The 19,862-nt window shown below is 35.8% G+C and overlaps 1 protein-coding gene across 12 annotated transcripts in view; it reads left to right on the forward strand.

Annotated features, from left to right (window-relative positions):
• The window catches only part of CSNK1G3 (casein kinase 1 gamma 3), a 128,351-nt gene that overhangs the window by 100,441 nt on the left and 8,048 nt on the right, over nucleotides 1-19,862 (forward strand). For 3 of the 12 annotated variants that reach the window (XM_033853114.2, XM_019940908.3, XM_073802459.1), the window contains 4 exons: nucleotides 560-655; nucleotides 4,319-4,414; nucleotides 14,577-14,683; nucleotides 15,205-15,228. In XM_033853114.2, the coding sequence (XP_033709005.1) occupies nucleotides 560-655; nucleotides 4,319-4,414; nucleotides 14,577-14,683; nucleotides 15,205-15,228 (323 nt within the window). Of the gene's footprint in view, nucleotides 1-559; nucleotides 656-4,318; nucleotides 4,415-14,576; nucleotides 14,684-15,204; nucleotides 15,233-19,862 lie in introns of those variants that run through there. The other 9 variants (XM_073802457.1, XM_073802458.1, XM_019940912.3 and 6 more) reach the window with 7 other exon arrangements.

Raw genomic sequence — 19,862 nt, forward strand, 5'->3', positions numbered from 1 at the left:
AATCTGTATTTTTCTTAACTCCAAAGTGATTTGAATATATATGGTATCTAAAATGCAAATCTGAATATACTTAGATTAAAGTATTTATATGAAGTTTTGAATTATATTTGAAAATTTAAATTTTATATAAGCCTCTTCCGAGCTAAAATATTGACAGTAAGCAATTTTATTAGCTTATTTAAAAAATTATTCCTTTAATTTTCTTAAAATAATTTTTTCCGTTTATATATTGGCTTTGGAAATGAGAAACATAAACAAATACACTTTCATTTTTTGATATGAAAAAGTAACCTAAAAGTAATGACAGTATTAGAAGGTCTTTTGTTGATATAAAAATAAATAGTTGATAAAGTATTTAAATATTTTGAAAATACTTTAAAAAGTAGCTATAATCTCTTTGTTGTATTTAACAACATATTTTAGGAAAGATATCTTTTCTTAAGGCCTTACTTTATTTAACAGTGTCTTTTTTTTTCCCTGATTATGTTAAGTAGCTAAATAATTTTAAATAAGAGTTCTGAAATTGAATGCATTGATTCTAATTGTTATTGTATTGTAGCCTACTCCAGTGGGTGCAGTTCAGCAAGATCCTGCTCTGTCATCAAACAGAGAAGCACATCAACACAGAGATAAGATACAACAATCCAAAAATCAGGTTTGCTGCCCTTTTAGATATGAAATGTCTTAATTTGCTTCTGTATTACCTTCTCACAGTTTATAAATATATTTGGTGTTTTATCATGTGCAGATGACAGCTTTATATGTGTATGCATTTGCGTGTATACATACTTGTATATACGTATTGAAGGATTGAAGGATTTCTTTTATAAAGCAGACTATATACACACATATTAAGGATAGAAAATGCATATATTTTCAATAGCTAGACTCTTTCCCCTAATGTTCACATTAAAAATGTTTAATCATAAATCCTAATTAGTGGTATAAGTTAGTATAATAAACTTTGAGCAATGTTTGATATTCTGTTAGAATGGAAGTATCTGGATACCCTGTTGGAATGAATTGTAATAGCAGTTGGTCTTTCTAACTATAGTCTAGTTTAGTGAACTAAATTATCTACTGAGTTCCTGTTATTTGAAAACTACTATTCTCTACAATGCAGAAATTCAGAAGTAAGGAAAACATATAACCTGTAAGAAATGATTTTGTAATCAGTGGCTAAGACCTCTCTCAGCCTCTGGAATCAGTCATACCTGGATATGGCTCGACCCTGGGCAGATTACTCATTCACTCAAAGCCTCAGTTCTCATCTATAAAATAAAAATAATTCATTTAATTCCTAGCATATAGTAAGCTTTCATTAAGTCTCAACTCTCGTGGCTGGTATTACTGTTATCATTATTACAATAAATTCACAAATAACTACATTACAATGCAGAATAAACTCTACCATAGGAAATACATTAATAAAGTGCCAAGGAGGATCATTGGAATATGTAGGATCTATAAAGATTTTATGGCAAAGATAGCTTTTGAGATGAGCCTGAAGAATGAATGGAATTTTTAAAGGCAGGTGAAGGAATAAGAGCATTTTGGAGAGAGTGAACAGTAAAAAATATAAAGCAGAAGTTTAAAAATGTAGAATATGTTTGAGGAGAGATAAGCAGTTGGCTTGGAGCAGAGAGTAGGCTCAAGACAAGGCATAGAGATTCATTGAAGAGTTTGTATTTCCTGGGTAAGGTATATTGGAAGCTGTTGACATTTTTGAACAACGTTTTCACTCTTCTTATTTTTGTATAAGGAAGCTTTATTGAATCCTTTTGACGTAAAAATTTTTGCTGTCACCCTGAGTTAAACAGGCCTTTAGAATTTTGGGTTATAACCCTTTTTGGAGGAGGATAGTGTGTTATCCTTTTTGTATCCCATCAGGGTTCAGGTGAGGGTTAAATAAGAAATGAAATCAAAGAAAAAACACAACTTATTAAAAATAATAGCCAAATAAAATGCTGCATTTAAGAAATATTTAACAACATTATGCTTTAAAGTATAGAGAATTTTAAAAGATTAGTTTTATAATTCACCTTAGAAAAATTGGGACAGTAAAGGGTATTATATATAAATTACTTCCAATATAAATTACAACTTGTTGATAGCTTGAGTACTCTGATAAGATGCTGTATATAGAAAGAAATGGGAGAAATCAAAACTTGGAGTTTGTGTTTTATAAATCAGTTAATTTCTCAAATGTACTTGGAAGAAGATCAGTAATTCATGTTCTGTGAAGATCTCCACTTGAGCTGTTAGGTATTGTAATAAGTGAAACTCTTCTTTTATTGTTGAGTTAAATTTTTGTTGAAATAAATTTAAATGTTTTAAAGGTTAACTTTCTACATGTTTCATATATATCTTGCTAGCTCGATTGCCAGCTCACTGAGGGTGGGAACCATATTTTGTTGATGTAGTACTTGTTGCACTAAATGTAAGGAGTCAGTTTTTTTCTCAGGACATCCTTTAGGATAGCTTATATATTGAATTTGAAACCAGGACATGCAGATTCTTACCATGATAGAAACATTGTATATCTAGAAAAAATTTCTTAACTATCTGTGATGCAGTAAACAGCTTAAGTTGTGTGATAAACCCATAGTTCACAATCCCAAAAGAAGAAAGGTTAATTCTTTAAGTGTCTGAAACCTTTGTAATGTCCCCAGATAAACAATTGTAACTTAGAGTCAATGGTTGAAGTTCAGGGAATCTGGAAATTTTACAGAAAATGTTGGGTGCATGCAAATGTTTATCCTGAGGCGAGGTTGCATAGCTCTTACTGTCTTCTTAAAAGGTCCATGGTTCCCAAATGTTGCCTGCTGTCCTACGCAACATTTAGATCTTTGTCTCTCTTTTAGTATGATTTTCATTCTTTCATCTTGTTAAGATTTGGTCTTGTCTAATTTATTTCACTATAACCCTACAAATCTGCTAAATTCTGGTGATAAATTTGGAGGATTTAATGAAAAGATATTATAGAACTGTCATAATTGCTTTGATGACATATTTCATGCCAAAGAATGCAGTTTTTCATTGTACAGTTTAATTTAGGAAGTTTAGTGCCGGAACATTTATTCTTTGTGTCCACTTGATTTCAACATCTCTTCCCCTAAAGGGTTACTCTGGTTCCTGATATGCTTAGGCTCCGTATAGCCCAGTGTACTTGGCACTTTGTGGCAAGATTTTCCTTACTTTGGTTGTAAAAGAAAGAAAAGAGCCCTGAAGTCTTTAGAACATAATGTAATTGTGATAAGGAGCTAGGTAGTAATATTGGAAGAGCAGTAGGCTCTCAGTTTAAATCCTTTGTGTACTCTTTGCTACCTCTATGACCTTAGAGAAGTATTTACTGTTTCAGTGTCTTCATCAGTAAAATGAGGGTGATACTGTCTATCTCAAAAATGAGATAACACATATAAAGCAGCTAATGCAGAACCAAACATGTAATAGAAACTTAAATATTGTATACCTTCCCCCTCTTCTTATTAGTGCTGTCCACATTTTCCTGAAACATAGAAATGGACCCCTATTAAGCAGTTACTCCTAATTCTGTTACTAGATTATTATTAGTTTGTGGTTATTGCCATACAAGTTTGCCAGATCATCTAAAAGTTTCAAGAATTATCAGCCTATTTCATGGAAATGGGTTTCTTAATTTGAACCAGATAAAAAGATCAAGGAGGCAAAGAGATTCATATATGTAAGATTGTCACTTAAAAAAATTGTTTACCATATCCTCTTGGTATTCTATATAGCACTTCTCGCTTTTCAAAGAATTTTTCTGTTTTCTTGTATTATCCTCATAATCAGAAACAGGGTACTAAGCAAGAAGAGAAAAGTTTTCTGGGACCTTAAGTATGGCTGTTTGAGTACTATCTTTTTATTCACCTTGCTAGAAGTAGTTCCTCATCAGAAAACTAATGGGGACCTCTACTGTAAGAAAATATAGTGGATGGCTTTTTAAAACATTTCATGGTTTATTTGGAGTACTTTCTTGACCACGTCATTTTTACCTCTCTAGTTTTTGTTAACTTTATAAAGTTAACGAGTGGAGTCTATGATATCTAAAGTCCTTTCACTTCTAAAATTCTGTGATTCTATTTTATTTTTGTGGTTGATCATTACATTATTGTAGCATTTTAACTGAAATCGCTCCATGTTCAATATGCAAAGATAACTGCATCTGTGACTCAGAATAGTAAGGGTATTTTAAATTTCCTTTTATACGATTGTTTTCTATATTATAAGGATGAGATGTTTAACATTTTGGGTTTCTCTTCTTCCATGCATGCCACATGCATTAAATAAATGGCAGTCGGCAGACCACAGGGCAGCTTGGGACTCCCAGCAGGCAAATCCCCATCATTTGAGAGCTCACCTTGCAGCAGACAGACATGGTGGCTCGGTACAGGTATTTTCTGATTTTTGCATGAGTGATTATTTCCCAAATCTATACAACTAACCCTTTTTGGAACTCATGGCATGATTTCATATCCTAATGAAAATCTTGTTGCTGAACCTCCATAATTCTATTCCTTTGTATTTAACCAAAAAGCAGAATTAACATGGTCTAGCAAGACCACCAGGGATACTAAGATTTTGCCTTTGTTCATTTTTGCAAGCATATGCAACAGTATTTAAGTAAGTTGTACTCACAATAGGTTAGAAAAACAAAATGTATTACTTGAAATATGTGTTAAACTTGATTTTCCAATAATAGGCTCAGTCTTTTTTCATGCTTTAAGTAATAGAACATTTTTTATATCTTTTCCCTTTCATTGATTTTGCCTCCTTCAAACTTAGTTAAGTAGATATCTAACTTTTTCATCCTCAGTCCTTAGAATGTACTTTCTGATTAATTGGTCAAATAAACATGACCCTAATTTTTTTTTTTTTTTTTTTTTTTTTTTGCGTTATGCGGGCCTCTCACTGTTGCGGCCTCTCCTATTGCGGAGCACAGGCTCCGGACGCGCAGGCTCAGCGGCCATGGCTCACGGGCCCAGCCGCTCCACGGCATGTGGGATCCTCCCGGACCGGGGCACGAACCCGTGTCCCCTGCATCAGCAGGCGGACTCTCAACCACTGCACCACCAGGGAAGCCCCATGACCCTAATTTTATCATTACGTATTTTGTTTGTACTTGGAGAAAATAGCACATGGAGAAAATAATTTCAAGGACAAGTATTTATTAAATATTTCCCTCAACTTTCTGGATATTTACAAAAATTTAAAGCTGTCCCTTATTCTTTTTGATGTGTTCCTTTTCCCCTCTTTTCTATATATTTAGAGATAGCTACTATATTCTGCCCTCACATGCCCCCCTAAATTTTAACCTTTTGTATGTATTATAAAAATAGAAAAAGATTACTGAGTCTCTTATTTCTTTTAAAAATGTCAGTTTAAGGTAATCTGAATGCTGGTTTAAAGAAATTGAGATGATAAATGTTATCTTAATCCATTTCAATCTAGAACCTAGATTTGATTTTTTTTCCTCCACATATTTCCACTTGAACAATTTTCTATTATGTTTTACCAAATCTGCATTTTTCTTAGTATGTATATATACATATACATACATATATATATATATATACACACACACACACACACACACATATATGTAATCTGAATCTATGCTTGGGTTTTATTCTTTATTGATTTGAATTCTAAAAGATCAGTCCTTACTAGTTATCATGTTTTTCCCATCTTTAACTTTTAGAGGTAATTTAAATTGTGAAACCAAGTATTTTTTAAAGAACTTCATAGTCTATGGAACTTTCAGTCATGTGTGTAACACAAGTATTTGAATAGCGCTGTCAAAGTCCAGAGTGAGGGATTCAGAGGCAAGGGTGCCTGAACTGTAAAATTTTTTGTGACCCAAATTCATATCACTGGAAAGTTAATTGAGAAAATTATGTTTAATTCCCATAAACACAAACTGGATTGTGTATGTATCTGTGTACATTTATGTGTTTCTAAGTGTTGTATGTTTTTATAGCAGGTGTCTTGCTCAGTGTTCAGGGAAATCTGTAACAATTAAGACACTATTAGAAAGCTTTCCTACCACTTCTGTACCATTACCACAAATTTATCTTTAGTTTTTTCTTACTTTGTGGAATTCCCAGAGATGGCTCATGGGATCTCTTTGGACAGTCAAAGGGTGAATGAGTTTGATTATTGGCTCATCACTCAAAAACTTTGTTCTATTTTTTCACATGTTCTCAAAGGTATATTTCAACTCTGCTCATGTCTCATCATCTCTTTAAAACTTTACTGCCTTGTAGAGATTACATCTGGCTTCATTCTAATATTCCGTAAGTGATCAGTTTACTTACTAGAATTCTGGTAATACATAAGTAAGACAAAAAATTTTACACTATTTTTCATTTACTTCCTGAATTAACTAACTTGATGTGATGAACATTAAGGTAGTTTTACTGTCATGAAGAATTTGCTAGCAGCCTAGGTAAGATCATGCCTGAATCTTGCCCTACTCCAAAATGTTGAATTTATTTATAATTTTTATCCTACCCACTTTCAAAATTTGAAAAGTTATAATATGACACTGGTATAATTGGAGTAATGAAATTGTAATTTAAAAATTAATAATAGAGGAAATAAAAATACCTTAAATCTGAGCTTATATGATTATTACGATAATTGAATACTATATTTGACTTTGAATGAAGGAAGAAAGGAGAACAATGTGTTCTTTCATTCTCATTATCTGATAAAGAGAAAAATCTTTTTACTAATACAAAAGTATGAGTAGAATTTGCCTTGAGGTTCTTTGTTCTATGGCTCTTAAACCACCTGTTGGACAATGTTCAAGTATTGGCTTTGCAAGAAATATAAAGACTTTAAATGGCAATTGAAAAAATTATCCTCAACAAATACTAAGGGCATATCATCAAATAGTTTCTCAGGAAAGACATTTCCAAAATAAGTAGGTTGGTATCTGTTAATAAAATGTATGCCAGCACCTCTTGCCTTTTTGACTGGACCTGCAGAAAAATCCTCAGATACTCATTATTTCACATGTTCTTTTCATAGGAACTGCACGTTGGAGTCTACATTTGAACTCCTTATCTCTTCACAATTATTATGTATATTATTGCAGATCAGACATATAGGTTACCAAGTTGATTTAATTGTGGTGAGCAGCATAAGCATAAGTTCAAATTCTGTACCTTAGATTATTCATCAGTGACATGGAGATAATAATAGCTCTACCTTATGGTTTTGTTGTGAGAATTTTTTTAAAAAGTATTTAGCACAGAGGCTGGGGCTTAGGAAGTACTAAATAGTAGAATAATCTATTGCTTTTGCAAATTAGGAAACTTGACTAGTATTTTTTTTTTTTTTTTTTTTTTTTGCGGTACGCGGGCCTCTCACCGTTGTGGCTTCTCCCGTTGCGGAGCACAGGCTCCGGACGCGCAGGCTCAGCAGCCATGGCTCACGGGCCCAGCCGCTCCGCGGTATGTGGGATCTTCCCGGACTGGGGCACGAACCCGTGTCCCCTGCATCGGCAGGCGGACTCTCAACCACTGCGCCACCAGGGAAGCCCTTGACTAGTATTTTTATCCATCTCTGAGAAGTGAAGTATAGAGATACAGCCAAACGAATGCATTGTGAAATGGGATTTATCTAATTTTATTCTTTCTCTTTAGTGAAATCATGTTAATTTAGTAACCAGAAGGATAATGCTATACATTTGATAAACTTTTCCCACTTAAGAGACTAAGAATAATATTCAAATGCCTTAAAGAGTTTATTTTGCATCTGTTCTTGGCTTTTATGTGTTTTGGAAAAGCTCTTAGGGGAACAAGTATGCCCCCTCCTGCTCCCCTTAGAATCACTGGTAATAAATATGGCTGAGAAGCCTAGACCTACCACTTTCAGTTTCTTGGCTATTCATTATTCAGCAAATATATATAAATGTCTACTGGGTGTTTGGCACTGTGCTAGGTTCTTTGAATAAAAGGGAGAATAACAAATATGGTGCCTGTCCCCGTGGAGCTTTCAGTTAATGGGAAAGGCTAATAAACAGGCAGTGTGATAAGTGGAGAAAGTACAAGGTGCTATGAGAATATATAGTAGAAGCACCTAACTTGGGTTTAGCGGGTTAAGTTTTCCTGGAAAAAAATGGTATTACTTATATTCTATTTTTTTACACATTTTCAGTGAAGAATCAGTAGGGCTTAGCAGTCAAAGAAGGTAGAAGGGGTTAAGAAAGGGAGTGTACCAGGCAGAGAAAACAACATACCTAAGACTGTGGAGGAGAGATTGACAGATTGAGGAATTAAATGCAGTTTGGTCAAGCTGGTACGTATTGAGAAATGAGACTGACAGGTAGGCAGGAGGCAAGTCGTGAAGGACCTAAAAGGTCTTGTTATTAAATTTGGACTTTGGTCTGAGGGTATTGGGTAGCCATAAAGAGAATTAGATAGAGAACTAATTTGATTAGGTTAGTATTTACAAAGCTTACTTTTGCTGGAGACTAGATTGAAGGGAGACAAGTCTAAGGCAAGGACACAACTCTCAAAAGTCCACAGCTGAGGAGAGATGATGGGTAGTGGAGATGAAGAGAAATAAAAGGACTTGAAAGATAATTAGAAGATAGAATTTAGTTGGGTAGGGGGGTTGAGGGAAAGGGATGGGTCAGTTATCCCTCTCTGATATTTTCTACCTGGCAAATCGGGATTTCCAAAATTAGGTTTTAAAATGTACCGCTCGCAGCAGATAGTACTAGTCTCTAATTCCACTGTGTTGAGCCTTTCACTGTAACACAGTCCATGGAGCTCGATGCTGACTAAAAATCTGATCCAAAAAAGGCTGAGAGGGCATGGCAAGCAGAGGGAGGAAGACGGCTGTTAAGGGCACTACTATTTTACATGGTATGGGATACCTTCTGATTGTTTGGAAAGCTCCTCTGCTTTGCATTTAAGGAACAATGTGACACTGGGGAAAAAAGGACAGAATCACAAGTGGTGCAGATGTGTTATGCAGCCAGAATAACATTATGAAATGTAAGAATAACATTAATTGTTTTAATAAGCAGTCTGATATTTTAGTCGGTGTCACTTCAGAAATACAGATACAGGTGATGATAACAGAAAAAGAATTAGACACATGTATCCTGAAACAGTAAGGAAACATATGTGATTAAAAGTCAGAGGAGTAATAGATGTCATATCTGAGTCAGTTCTCCATCATGCTAATTGTTAATGCAGACTTTCTAAAATGTTTCAGATAACCAGTTTCAGTTTTCTTTATCAAGTCTTTGAAAACACTGAGGTACTAACAAGGAAAAGAATTGAGTAACTAGAACAGTCATATCTTTCTATTCATTGTTTTCTGGGGTACTGAAGTCTGAATAAGAGAGGGAGTTGTGGAAGGGGAGTAGTTGCTGCCTTTATTACATAAATAATTTCCAGTTCATCTTTTTTATTTAGTTTAGGGAATTCCTTGTTTAGCTATAATTGGGGTAAATCAGCATTACACATTTGTTTCGATATTCTTTTTTTTTTTTTTTCCTGGCAGTAAAGAAAGATTTTAATAACTACTGTAGTAGAGAAGAGAATATAGTGTAAACTGAGCTCGCTTTTCCCAAAACAAAAGGCAGGAGACTTTTTAAGTGCTGTGGTTTTCTCGACTAAAAATATATATTCACAACCTAAAAGTTTAGAGTTATGTTTAATTCGGCAGGAAGTTTTAGGACGTCAAGCCCAGAAAGCAGCATGTCAAGTAACCCTTAGAGAACTGCTCCAAGGAGGTGATGGGGGGAGCTAGGATAAATAGGAGTTTTGCAGCAAAGGGCAGGTAGTGTGAACATCAAAAGATTTTTGTTAATTAAAGAAAACCAGATATCTCAAGTTAAGGAATTTAGCACTTTGCCAGTAACATCTCGAAAGACTGAAATACTCAAATAGAGTGCTCTGCTTAATACTTCTGTAAGTGAACATTAGATTGAGAATCCGTTTTGGTTTCTCTTTTGTTGAAAGTCACTGAGAATGTCACTGGGCCTTTGGATTATCAGTTGGAATATCAAGAATATTAATTGTAACTCTATAGCTTTCAGAATATGTTAGAAAGTTGGTTTCATATAGTTATGTGAACCCTAGCACAGGTCCAGTAAACTCTTTGGAAGTTACTCTTTTAACTATATCTTATTTACTAGTGTGCTTTCTTATAGATGACTTTTAGAAAAAGCAGAGTGGGTAAGTAAAATAGGTAATCTTTTAATATTTCTAATATATTTATTGAATAGATGAAGATCTGGTTAATTAATATATTGTGCCTCTACTGAGCGCTTGGTAACACTCTTCAAGACTCCAAATTAGGAAGATAGTAGTGTAACTAATTTGAATTAATTATATTTGGAAACTGTATTAATTGGCCTTTTGACATGGTTGATCACAAAGATACCATGTGTTATCTTTGTACTCAAGTCCGTGAGAATGACTTCTTTTGGAATTAGATTGGGCAGGCAGCCATTAAATGGACCATTGTTTTTCTCCCACGCTTAGCTGCACACTGTTTCCCCACCGCCTCCCCTTCAATTCTGATACAGTGATAGTAAAACTTGGCCTAGTTGCCTTTTTTTATAAACCTCTTAAAACGAGAATTGCACTGTTTCTTATCAAGTGGGAATAACAGAAATTTTCTTTAAGAACAAGAACAGCAGCAACAAAAACCCTGAATTTTCTTTTGAAATGTCAAACCTCAAGGCATCTATGATTTTTAGATATACTTTTGTTAAGGAGCCTGATAAACACTAATATTTCAGAGATTCTTATATTCTAGTGTGAGTTATAATTCTAGAAATGTCACCTAAATGGAATCATTCTTCAAAATTTGGCTTACAAAAATAAGCCAAATTTTGGTTTCCAGGAAGATATTGACATATTATTTATAATATTATGTCTTTGGTTCTTCCTCTAAAATCTGTTTGCAAAAAGACCACTAGTTTTCTTAAGTGGAAACAATTTTAATGCTGTGATACATTCTCACATCACTACTTTTAAGTGGGTCAGCTTCACAGAACTCTGTCACCACATTGATTCTCTTCTGACCCTGGGATATTGGCCTTTACTCAGAGGGTTAGGGAATCTGGGAAGCCCAGGGAAAATTACATTAAAAAAATTCATAAAGTCAGATGTTACTTCCTTTTGATCTGGTTCTGATCAGCGAAGAATGAAGCTTGAAACATTTCACTAAAATAAAGACTGTTAAAGTCACTTATGACTGTGTGTGAAGTGACATAAATCAGATTTTATAATTATAATGCATATATAGTTACTGTTGCTGGAAATTTAGAGTACTTGAGTTTCAAATTTTCATTTGTGCTGCTTAAGTAGGGGAAGATACTTTTGGGGAGCTGCATATAAGTTGAGGGGGCCTCCCTCCACCTATTTAGGGCCATTGAACAAAAGTGGGAAAAGAAACCCATTGAATAATTATTGTTAAGGAAAGAACAATGGAAATTGTTCAGTGAACTGTTTCGATTATCCACTACATGCAAGGCACTCTGCTAGTTAAAGGTGGTGGAGAATACAAAAGTATAGGATAAGAATTCTGCTTTCTAATTCCTTTCCAGTTCATTGCAGAGGCTCTGACATTTTAAAAATTAAGAATAAAGAACCCAATTATATTTAGTAATTACAACAAATAAGTATTTTTTAATGTGTTCAGAAAGAGGGAGAATTTTAAGAGAAAAAATTGACACAGAGCCACAGAGATCAATAGAATGACAGAAAGGAGGAAGCAGGTGCCACAGAAGCAGAGAGGGCGACTTAGACATAGGAGTATTCCTCCCATTGGATTGCCTCTAAAGATGATGAAGGCAGTTTTATATTTTCAGCTGTAGGCACAAATGCATTTCTAAGTACTTGTTCCATATAGGATGTATATAAATCATGACTTAATCTAGATACATTGATTGATTTCTGGTTATTCTTCTTGAGTTGGTGGGGAGAGAGCATATTTCTCCAAACTAGACTATTAAGTCCACAAGGGCAGGGATGTTTGTCTCTCTTGTTTACTATGGTATTCCAAGTTCCTAGAGCAGTGCCTGACGTGTTGTAGCCTCTTTGAACTTAAGTTTTAGAAATATGTGGGCTTCCGTAAATGGAAGTCTTAAGTCTAGTAGTCACCTGTCAACTCTGATGCTTAGGCCCTTGTTACATTATAAAGAGATCAGGTAGAGAAAACATTAAAAATGATTCTTAGATTTTGAGCCTGGAGGTCTGGGAAGAGGCTAGGGCTTTAACAGAAATAGGAACTATAGGGAAAGTAACAGATTTAAAAGGGAGTATGATAAATTAGGTTTTAGAAATACTGAGTGAGGTGCCAAACTTGGTCTAGCTAACTGGCCATGTGGGTGAGTGGTTAGGCTCAGGGGATCCTTTACATAGAGATGACAGTTGAAGCCACACTTTAGGTCAGACTGACAGTAATAATGATGGCCACCATTTGTTGAACTCTTACTATATGCCAGTCACTGCGCTTTATATATTAATTTCATTTCATCCTGATATCAACCTTATTAAATGGATACTTCTGTTTCCAATTTCATAGTTGAGAACACTGAGGTTTAGCAATGTAAGATGTCTTTCCAGGGTCACATAGCTGGTAAGTGGTAGAACTAGGTTTTGAATCTAGATTCGTCTTACTCCAAGTTATTAGCTGGTGCCAAGTCATAGGGAGATGTACAGGCAAATGAAGACTGAACAAAGACTATTAACATATTTTCTAGGAATCATTGGCAACCTTCAAATGAACTCTTATTTGAGTTCTGATGTAGGGACAGAGTGTAGGTTGGGAGGAGTTAAGGAATAAATGGAGAATTTTATAAAAATGGAAGTGGTAAATTAAGACAATAGTTTTCAAGAAGTTTGGAGGAAAACAAGAGATAAGACAGTAAGGTCACTTTGTAGGACCAAGAGAATTTGGGAGTTTTGTTATGGTTTTTATCTTGCTTTAAGATTTCATACATGCATGCATGTATTCATTTATTTCAACAAATATTTATTGAGTGCCTATTCTGTGCCAGATAGAGTGGGGAGATCTCTCAGGGAAAAACACAAGGCTCTTGCTGTTATGGAGCTTAATTTTTTTTTGTTTGTTTTTAAAGAAGATGTTGGGGGTAGGAGTTTATTAATTTATTTTTGGCTGTGTTGGGTCTTCATTTCTGTGTGAGGGCTTTCTCTAGTTGTGGCAAGCGGGGGCCACTCCTCATCGCGGTGTGCGGGCCTCTCACTATGGCGGCCTCTCTTGTTGCGGAGCACAGGCTCCAGACGCGCAGGCTCAGCAGTTGTGGCTCACGGGCCTAGTTGCTCCGTGGCATGTGGGATCCTCCCAGACCAGGGCTCGAACCCGTGTCCCCTGCACCAGCAGGCAGATTCTCAACCACTGCGCCACCAGGGAAGCCCGGAGCTTAATTTTAATGGAGATGGGGGTGGGTATCAAGAAACACATCAATCAGTCAATCAGAAAAACATCAACATGGATAAATGCTATACAAAGAATTAAAAGTGAAGTATAACATGTAAGAGTGTGCCTGCATGGAAGTTCTAGATTGTATGTTCGAAAAGTCCTGTTTTAGAGATGTTCTCTGAGAATCTGAAAGGTAAGAAGGCAGACAATAAGCAAGAAGAGAATTCCAGGGAGTGAGAATAGATAGTTCCAAGGCCTTAAGGTAGAAATAACCTTGACATTGGTTGGAGGCTAGTGAGCAAAGGGAAAGTGCTATGAGATCAGAGAGGTAGGCAGGATTCAGATCTTGTGGGGCTTTGTAAATTGGAGTAAAGAGTATGGTTGTTTATTTTAAATGAAATCAGGAAGTTGACATTAGAAGAGCTTTAAACAGAGAATTATGTGTTATCTAATTTACATCTTAAAAGGAGCACCTTGGTTGTTGTGTAGACAATCCATTAACGGGAGGTGGACACGGGTAAAAGCAGACCAGTTAATAGGTTTTTGCTCTTCTTCACTCAAGAGATAATGGTGGTCTGGACTGCAGATCTGGTAGTCATAGAGTGGGGAGGACCGATTAGGTTTGGGGTGTGTGTCAGGGGAGGATTTAACAGGATCTGCTGATGGTTTAAGTCAAAGAGTGGAATCACAGTAACTTCTGGATTTGGAGCTTGAACAACTGGGTGAATGAATGGGCAACATGAGGGTGAGACCTGAGCATGATTACAGATTGAAATGAAGGATCCATTGGAAGGAACACTATTGAAGTTTCCAAAGGAAGTAATTCATGATGTAGCAAGGTACCAAAAGATACTGGCACACAAGAGGGAACTGATTGCGTTAGCCTTAAAAACCAGAGGACAGATTTCAAGATGAAAAGGAAGTAAGTTGCAAAGCAAATAATGAGTGACCTTATCTTTAATAAAATGTAGACCTATTAGTATATTCAGTTATGAAGAACTGCATACTAATTGTTTTGTGTTCCTCATATTAACTTTCTAATTTAAATACTTTGTTTATCATTGTATAACCTATTACTTTGTGTGTGTGTGTGTGTGTGTGTGTGTGTGTGTGTGTGTATTTTTTCTTTTCTGCAGGTTGTAAGTTCTACAAATGGAGAATTAAACACAGATGATCCTACTGCAGGACGTTCAAATGCACCTATCACAGCCCCTACGGAAGTAGAAGTGATGGATGAAACCAAGTATGTATTGGTTTTTCCTGATTTAGTAACTTTTCTTTCTTAAACTGTGCATGTTTGAGATTTATAGTCATTACAGTTATTTAAGGAAATTTTTTTCCAGGAATAGATGCATGCAAAACAAGTGGTATATTTAATTTTTTTAATCACTAAGTTTAAAATAGAGCTATTTCAGTAGATGTTTTAATAATACAAAAGTAGTTATTTAAGGACTATGCTCAAATTCTTGTTTAGAGTTAACAGCATATTTTTATTTTTAGGAATGTTGATGCATGAAAGTTATTGCTATACTATAGATGCTCATTTTTTTCTATAAACATAAGAATAAATAACTATTAATTTTGTAGTATGCTGCATGTATTAATATTAGTTTTAAGTTACTTTTTTTGTTAAAGTAAATTATAATAATTCTGCTTGGAAAAAAATTAAGCTTGAAAAACAATGTGATAATTTCAATGTGGGCAGTTTCTGATGATCTCTCTTTCTCTCTCTCTCTTTTTCCTTGTATTTTTTTTTGTGTTTAGCTGCCAGAAAGTGTTGAACATGTGGTGAGTTCTCAAGTGTAGGCAGGCAGAAATAGCTCCGTTGACTGTAATTTCAAAGATTTAGCACCATTTTGTGTTTTTTAAAAACAAACTTTTCAACATAGAAATTATAATTGGTAAAAGTTGTCCAAAAGTATTTGATGTCATTTACATTAGCTCTGAAAAGCAAGAAATAATTGAGGAGCTCTTTTGCCTGCTGCAACTTTTTTGCTTCAAGTGACATAGATTTGGGGGCACTTTTTTATTGAGTAGATGATACACCAACCTTGCTTGCGCTTATGTATTTGTTTTGTAACACAAGGCTTTATTTGCTATTTTAAATAGAAGGGCAAGTTTTTGAGTTAAGCTTTCTTTTTTTCCTGTTAGTAATTGTTAAATACCCATAGCAATAGTATCACTAAACCAGTATTTCACTTACTAATTATATTGCCATTGAATACACATGGTATACATTGATAAATTTCATGATAAACTACAGTGAGAGAGTGTTATGAAAAATCCTCATCTAAATAGTTCCTGCTAATTACAGATATTATGAAAAATAATATTCCTATCTGTTGCAATAATGTTGAATTTAAACTATTTTCTTGCCCTTGCCTTTAGTTATAACGCTGTGTTTAAAATGCTTTGCTCAATTTCAGGACAAATTTTGAGTCAGCCTTGGAGTGAATAAAGACAGTTGTTTAAATTAGTAAATTTTGGAACATTTACTCATCTACTCATTATCCAAAGGGAACCTTACATAAGTGCTCATTTGCTGGCTGCAAGATGAGGAAACTTTTGTGGATATTTCTTTTTAAAGAGTAATGATCAAATGTCCATTTTAACCAGTTTGACTGTGGAATTTATTCATGGTCAGTATGACTTAGTTTGGTGGATTTCAGGATACAATTAGTCAGCTACGTACTTGTGTATTTTTATGTCAGAAAGAAAAGCAACAGTATATATGTGCTTGTGCAATCCTAAGCACAGTTATAAAGGTGGGTGGCATGTGGCAGATGAGAATGCACATGGCCTTTGCAATTAAACTTAGGTTGTAGAATCCTACTTCTGCCACTGTTCGTTTCCTTCTTCAAGCCTGTTTCTTTTCCTGTAAAATGAGGCTAATAATAGCTGCCTCATAGGTTGTTGAGAAAATTAAATGTGATAAAGCACAGTTATTTTGTCTGGCACATGGCAAGTGCTCAGTTGCCATTATCACCCCTATCTGTTTCTCCCCTTCCGGCTGCCAGTGACCTCTCATCTGTGCTCTTCCCAGGCTTGTGCCTCTTCCGTCACTGTTCTGTATTTTTACCTTCACACCACTCTTCACTGAAACTGACTCTTCTGTGTCCGCATCCTCCAAGAGACCTGCTTTCCACCAAATCTATTACATTTTTTCCATGTATTCATTCAACAGTTACACTGCTTGGATTTCAGAAATATCTGATACTGTCCTTGCCCTTAAGTAGATCATACTCCAGTGGGGGTAATTGCAGTTGTTTTAGCATTTATCAATATATGATAAATACTATGAAAAAGGTATGAAAAATCCGTTAGAGCTTGTAAAGAAAATGAGTGTTTACTGACAGGATGATCAGAGAATGCTTTTTGGAGGGGGCTTTGAAGAATGAGTAGTAATTTATTTAGCTGAGATGGGCGTGAGTGTGTGTATTTATGGTTTGGGTTTTTATCTGTAGGTGTTGGAAAATGAGAAAAGGGAAAATGGTGGGAAGGCTCTTCCTGAAGTTGAGGTTCTCTTTTGCATAGAGCGTCAAATCTAGATCACTTGGCAAGGCACCAGGCCCTTCATGCCTTTCCTGGTCTGGCTCCTGCCTGTCTTTCCCAGCCTCATTTTCCATTCTGAAGTCTATGTTCCGTCAGTTCCTTAAGTTGGCCACTGATATGTTATTCTCTTTATCTATCTCTCACTTCTTGAAACTTCTTGGATTTCTTAAAAACAAGGTCTTTTTTATCTTAAGATCCCCAAGACCTCAACAAATTATTACTAAATAATTGACTACATAATGTAGTGTATCCATACAATGGACGATCAGTTAACAATATAAAAAGTGAAATTGAAAACATGATGCTAAGTGACACAAGCCAGACATAAAAGGCCACGTATTATATGATCCATTTACATGAAATATCCAGAATAAGCAAATATATAGAGACAGAAAATAGACAGTGATTGCCTCCAGCAGCTTTGAGGAAGATGGGAGTGACTGCTGATAGGTTATATGGTTTCTTTATGGAGTGAAGAAAATGTTTTGAAGTTAAGTAGTGGTGAGGGCTGCAAAACTCTTTGAATATATTAAAAACCACTGAATTGTACACTTTAAAAAGGTGAATTTAATGATGTGTGAATTATATCTGAATAAAGCAGTTATTTAGAAAAATGGATAGCAATCCATGATTTCAGTGAAGCTTTATTCCAGATGGGTTACAGAAATCCTCAGAACTTCCCTAACTCTTCACTAGTTAAAAACTCTTTTAAAACACACAACATTTTGTCTTGTCTCTAATCAGGGTTATTCTGACATTCCTACAGGCTTATTATTGCATTCCTTATATCCTCTTAGTCTGTGATTAAGAAACGTGAGCATGATTTCTTTTTCTAAATCGCATCTAATGCTCCTCTTCTCTCTTCCACCATTTTATGGGTAGCTAGAGACCTGCTTAGAATTCTTTTTCAGAATTTGTTTCCTACTTCCTTCTTTTCTTCTTGCCTCTGATTGGCAGAGATCCCTCTCACCCCATCTCATTACTAGAATGTATTCTACAACAGATATTTTAGAGTCTCATGTTTCCTAGAATAGTACCTCATGGGGTAAATGTATGATTTCCAAGTGATGGAAAATAGTCTCTTCCCCCAAGATAAAGTGGCTCCTTCATTAGTAATGAGATTTTGCCTTACCTTTTTTTTACTGTAGTGGAGAATTTTTTTTTTAAGGCAGGTGATACAAATTATAGCACCCTCATCATTTCTTCCAGGAATTTAGGAGAACAAGGCTTCCTTTAAGTTTAGTTATTGAGTTTTTAAGTATTGTGAAGTCATCTTTTTTCCTTTGTTTCTCTGTTTCTCTTTTATTCCCCCTTTCCATCATTTACTGAACAATTATTGTGTGTTTGGTAATATGATGATTATGAAGATAAGTCAAGGCCCTTTCGTTCCATTAGAGAAGATAGTAAGTACACCGGTGACTTTTACATAGTGGTTCTCACCCTGGCTTCATATCACAATCATCTGGGGAGTTTTAAAAATATGCCAATACTTAAGTTGCACTTTCTGAGTGGTAGGGTCTGGTTACCAGTATTTTTTTTTTTTTTTTTTTTTTTTTTTTGCGGTACGCGGGCCTCTCACTGCTGTGGCCTCTCCCGTTGCAGAGCACAGGCTCCGTGCAGGCTCAGTGGCCATGGCTCACAGGCCCAGCCGCTCTGCGGCACGTGGGATCTTCCCGGACCGGGGCCCGAACCCGTGTCCCCTGCATCGGCAGGCGGACTCTCAACCACTTGCGCCACCAGGGAAGCCCACCAGTATTTTTAAAATGCCTTTAAGCCAATTCTAAGGAGCAACCAGGATTGAGAATCACTGGTCTAAAGCAAGGTATTATAGGATTAGCAGTATGGAGTTCAGAGACTGGAGTATGCACTTCTAGCTGAAGATCAGGAAGTCTTTGTGGGTAAGGATACATTTGCAGTAGTTCTCAAAGATGAGTATGATTTGGCAAGGGAATGTGGGTCAGAGAGAAGAAGAGGTTGAGCGACAATGTGGAGCAAGGAAAGAATGGGTTAGTTTGAGTAGTAACCCGTGCACGTAGAGAGTGTGAATATATTAATGGGAACTGAAATAGGCTAAGTGCCCAATCTCCAAGGGCCTTTAGTAGCACGTTAAAATATAAATAAATTGGACATGATCTTTCTTAGCACAAGAAAGCATGCTGTGGTTTTTAAGCCAAGAAATGGTATAATCAGATTGAATCTTAAGAAAATTAATTCAGCAGCAGTTTGAGACTTATGTCGCTTCCTGGGTTTCTCAGATTGCAGGAAATCTCCATTCCCTCCTTCCCTGCCTCCCTTCCTCCCCCCTTTCCTTCCTTCCTCCTAAAGTACAGGCTGCCTGGTAAGGAAGGCTGATGGAGGATGAGACTGAGAGGAGAGTAGAAGTAGGTTGGAACCAAATTTTAAAAGCTGTGTGGACTTAATGCCTCAGACAGTGGAGAACCATTGCTGAGATTTAAGAGGAAAAGGGCATGGCCATATTATGATGGGGGAAGTTTGGATGGCAGATTGGAGAGAGGAGGGTCTTACGCTAGAAGTCAGTTAAAAGGCTCTTAGCCATGGTGGAGGCAAGAAGTTATGAAATAAGCCAGCATGAGAATGTGGGGAGATTTTAAAAGTCACTTCAGACTTGAGGAACTAATTGCACATGGATGGAGAGGAAGAAATTGAAGGTGAGGATGGGTCTGCAGGTTCTTAGTTAGAGTAGTTACATGGTCTTGCTCTCTGATCTAAACTTAATTGCCTAACCAAACAGTTTCTCATTTTTATAATCAAGAGACCTAGAGAAATGAAATTACATTTCAAGTATGAGTTTTAAGGGGAAAAATCCTTTGTCAGTGAACTAAAGTTTAGACGTCATGAAAGATATTTTC

Source organism: Tursiops truncatus, chromosome 3, assembly GCF_011762595.2.
Source record: "Tursiops truncatus isolate mTurTru1 chromosome 3, mTurTru1.mat.Y, whole genome shotgun sequence".
Taxonomy (NCBI): domain Eukaryota; kingdom Metazoa; phylum Chordata; class Mammalia; order Artiodactyla; family Delphinidae; genus Tursiops; species Tursiops truncatus.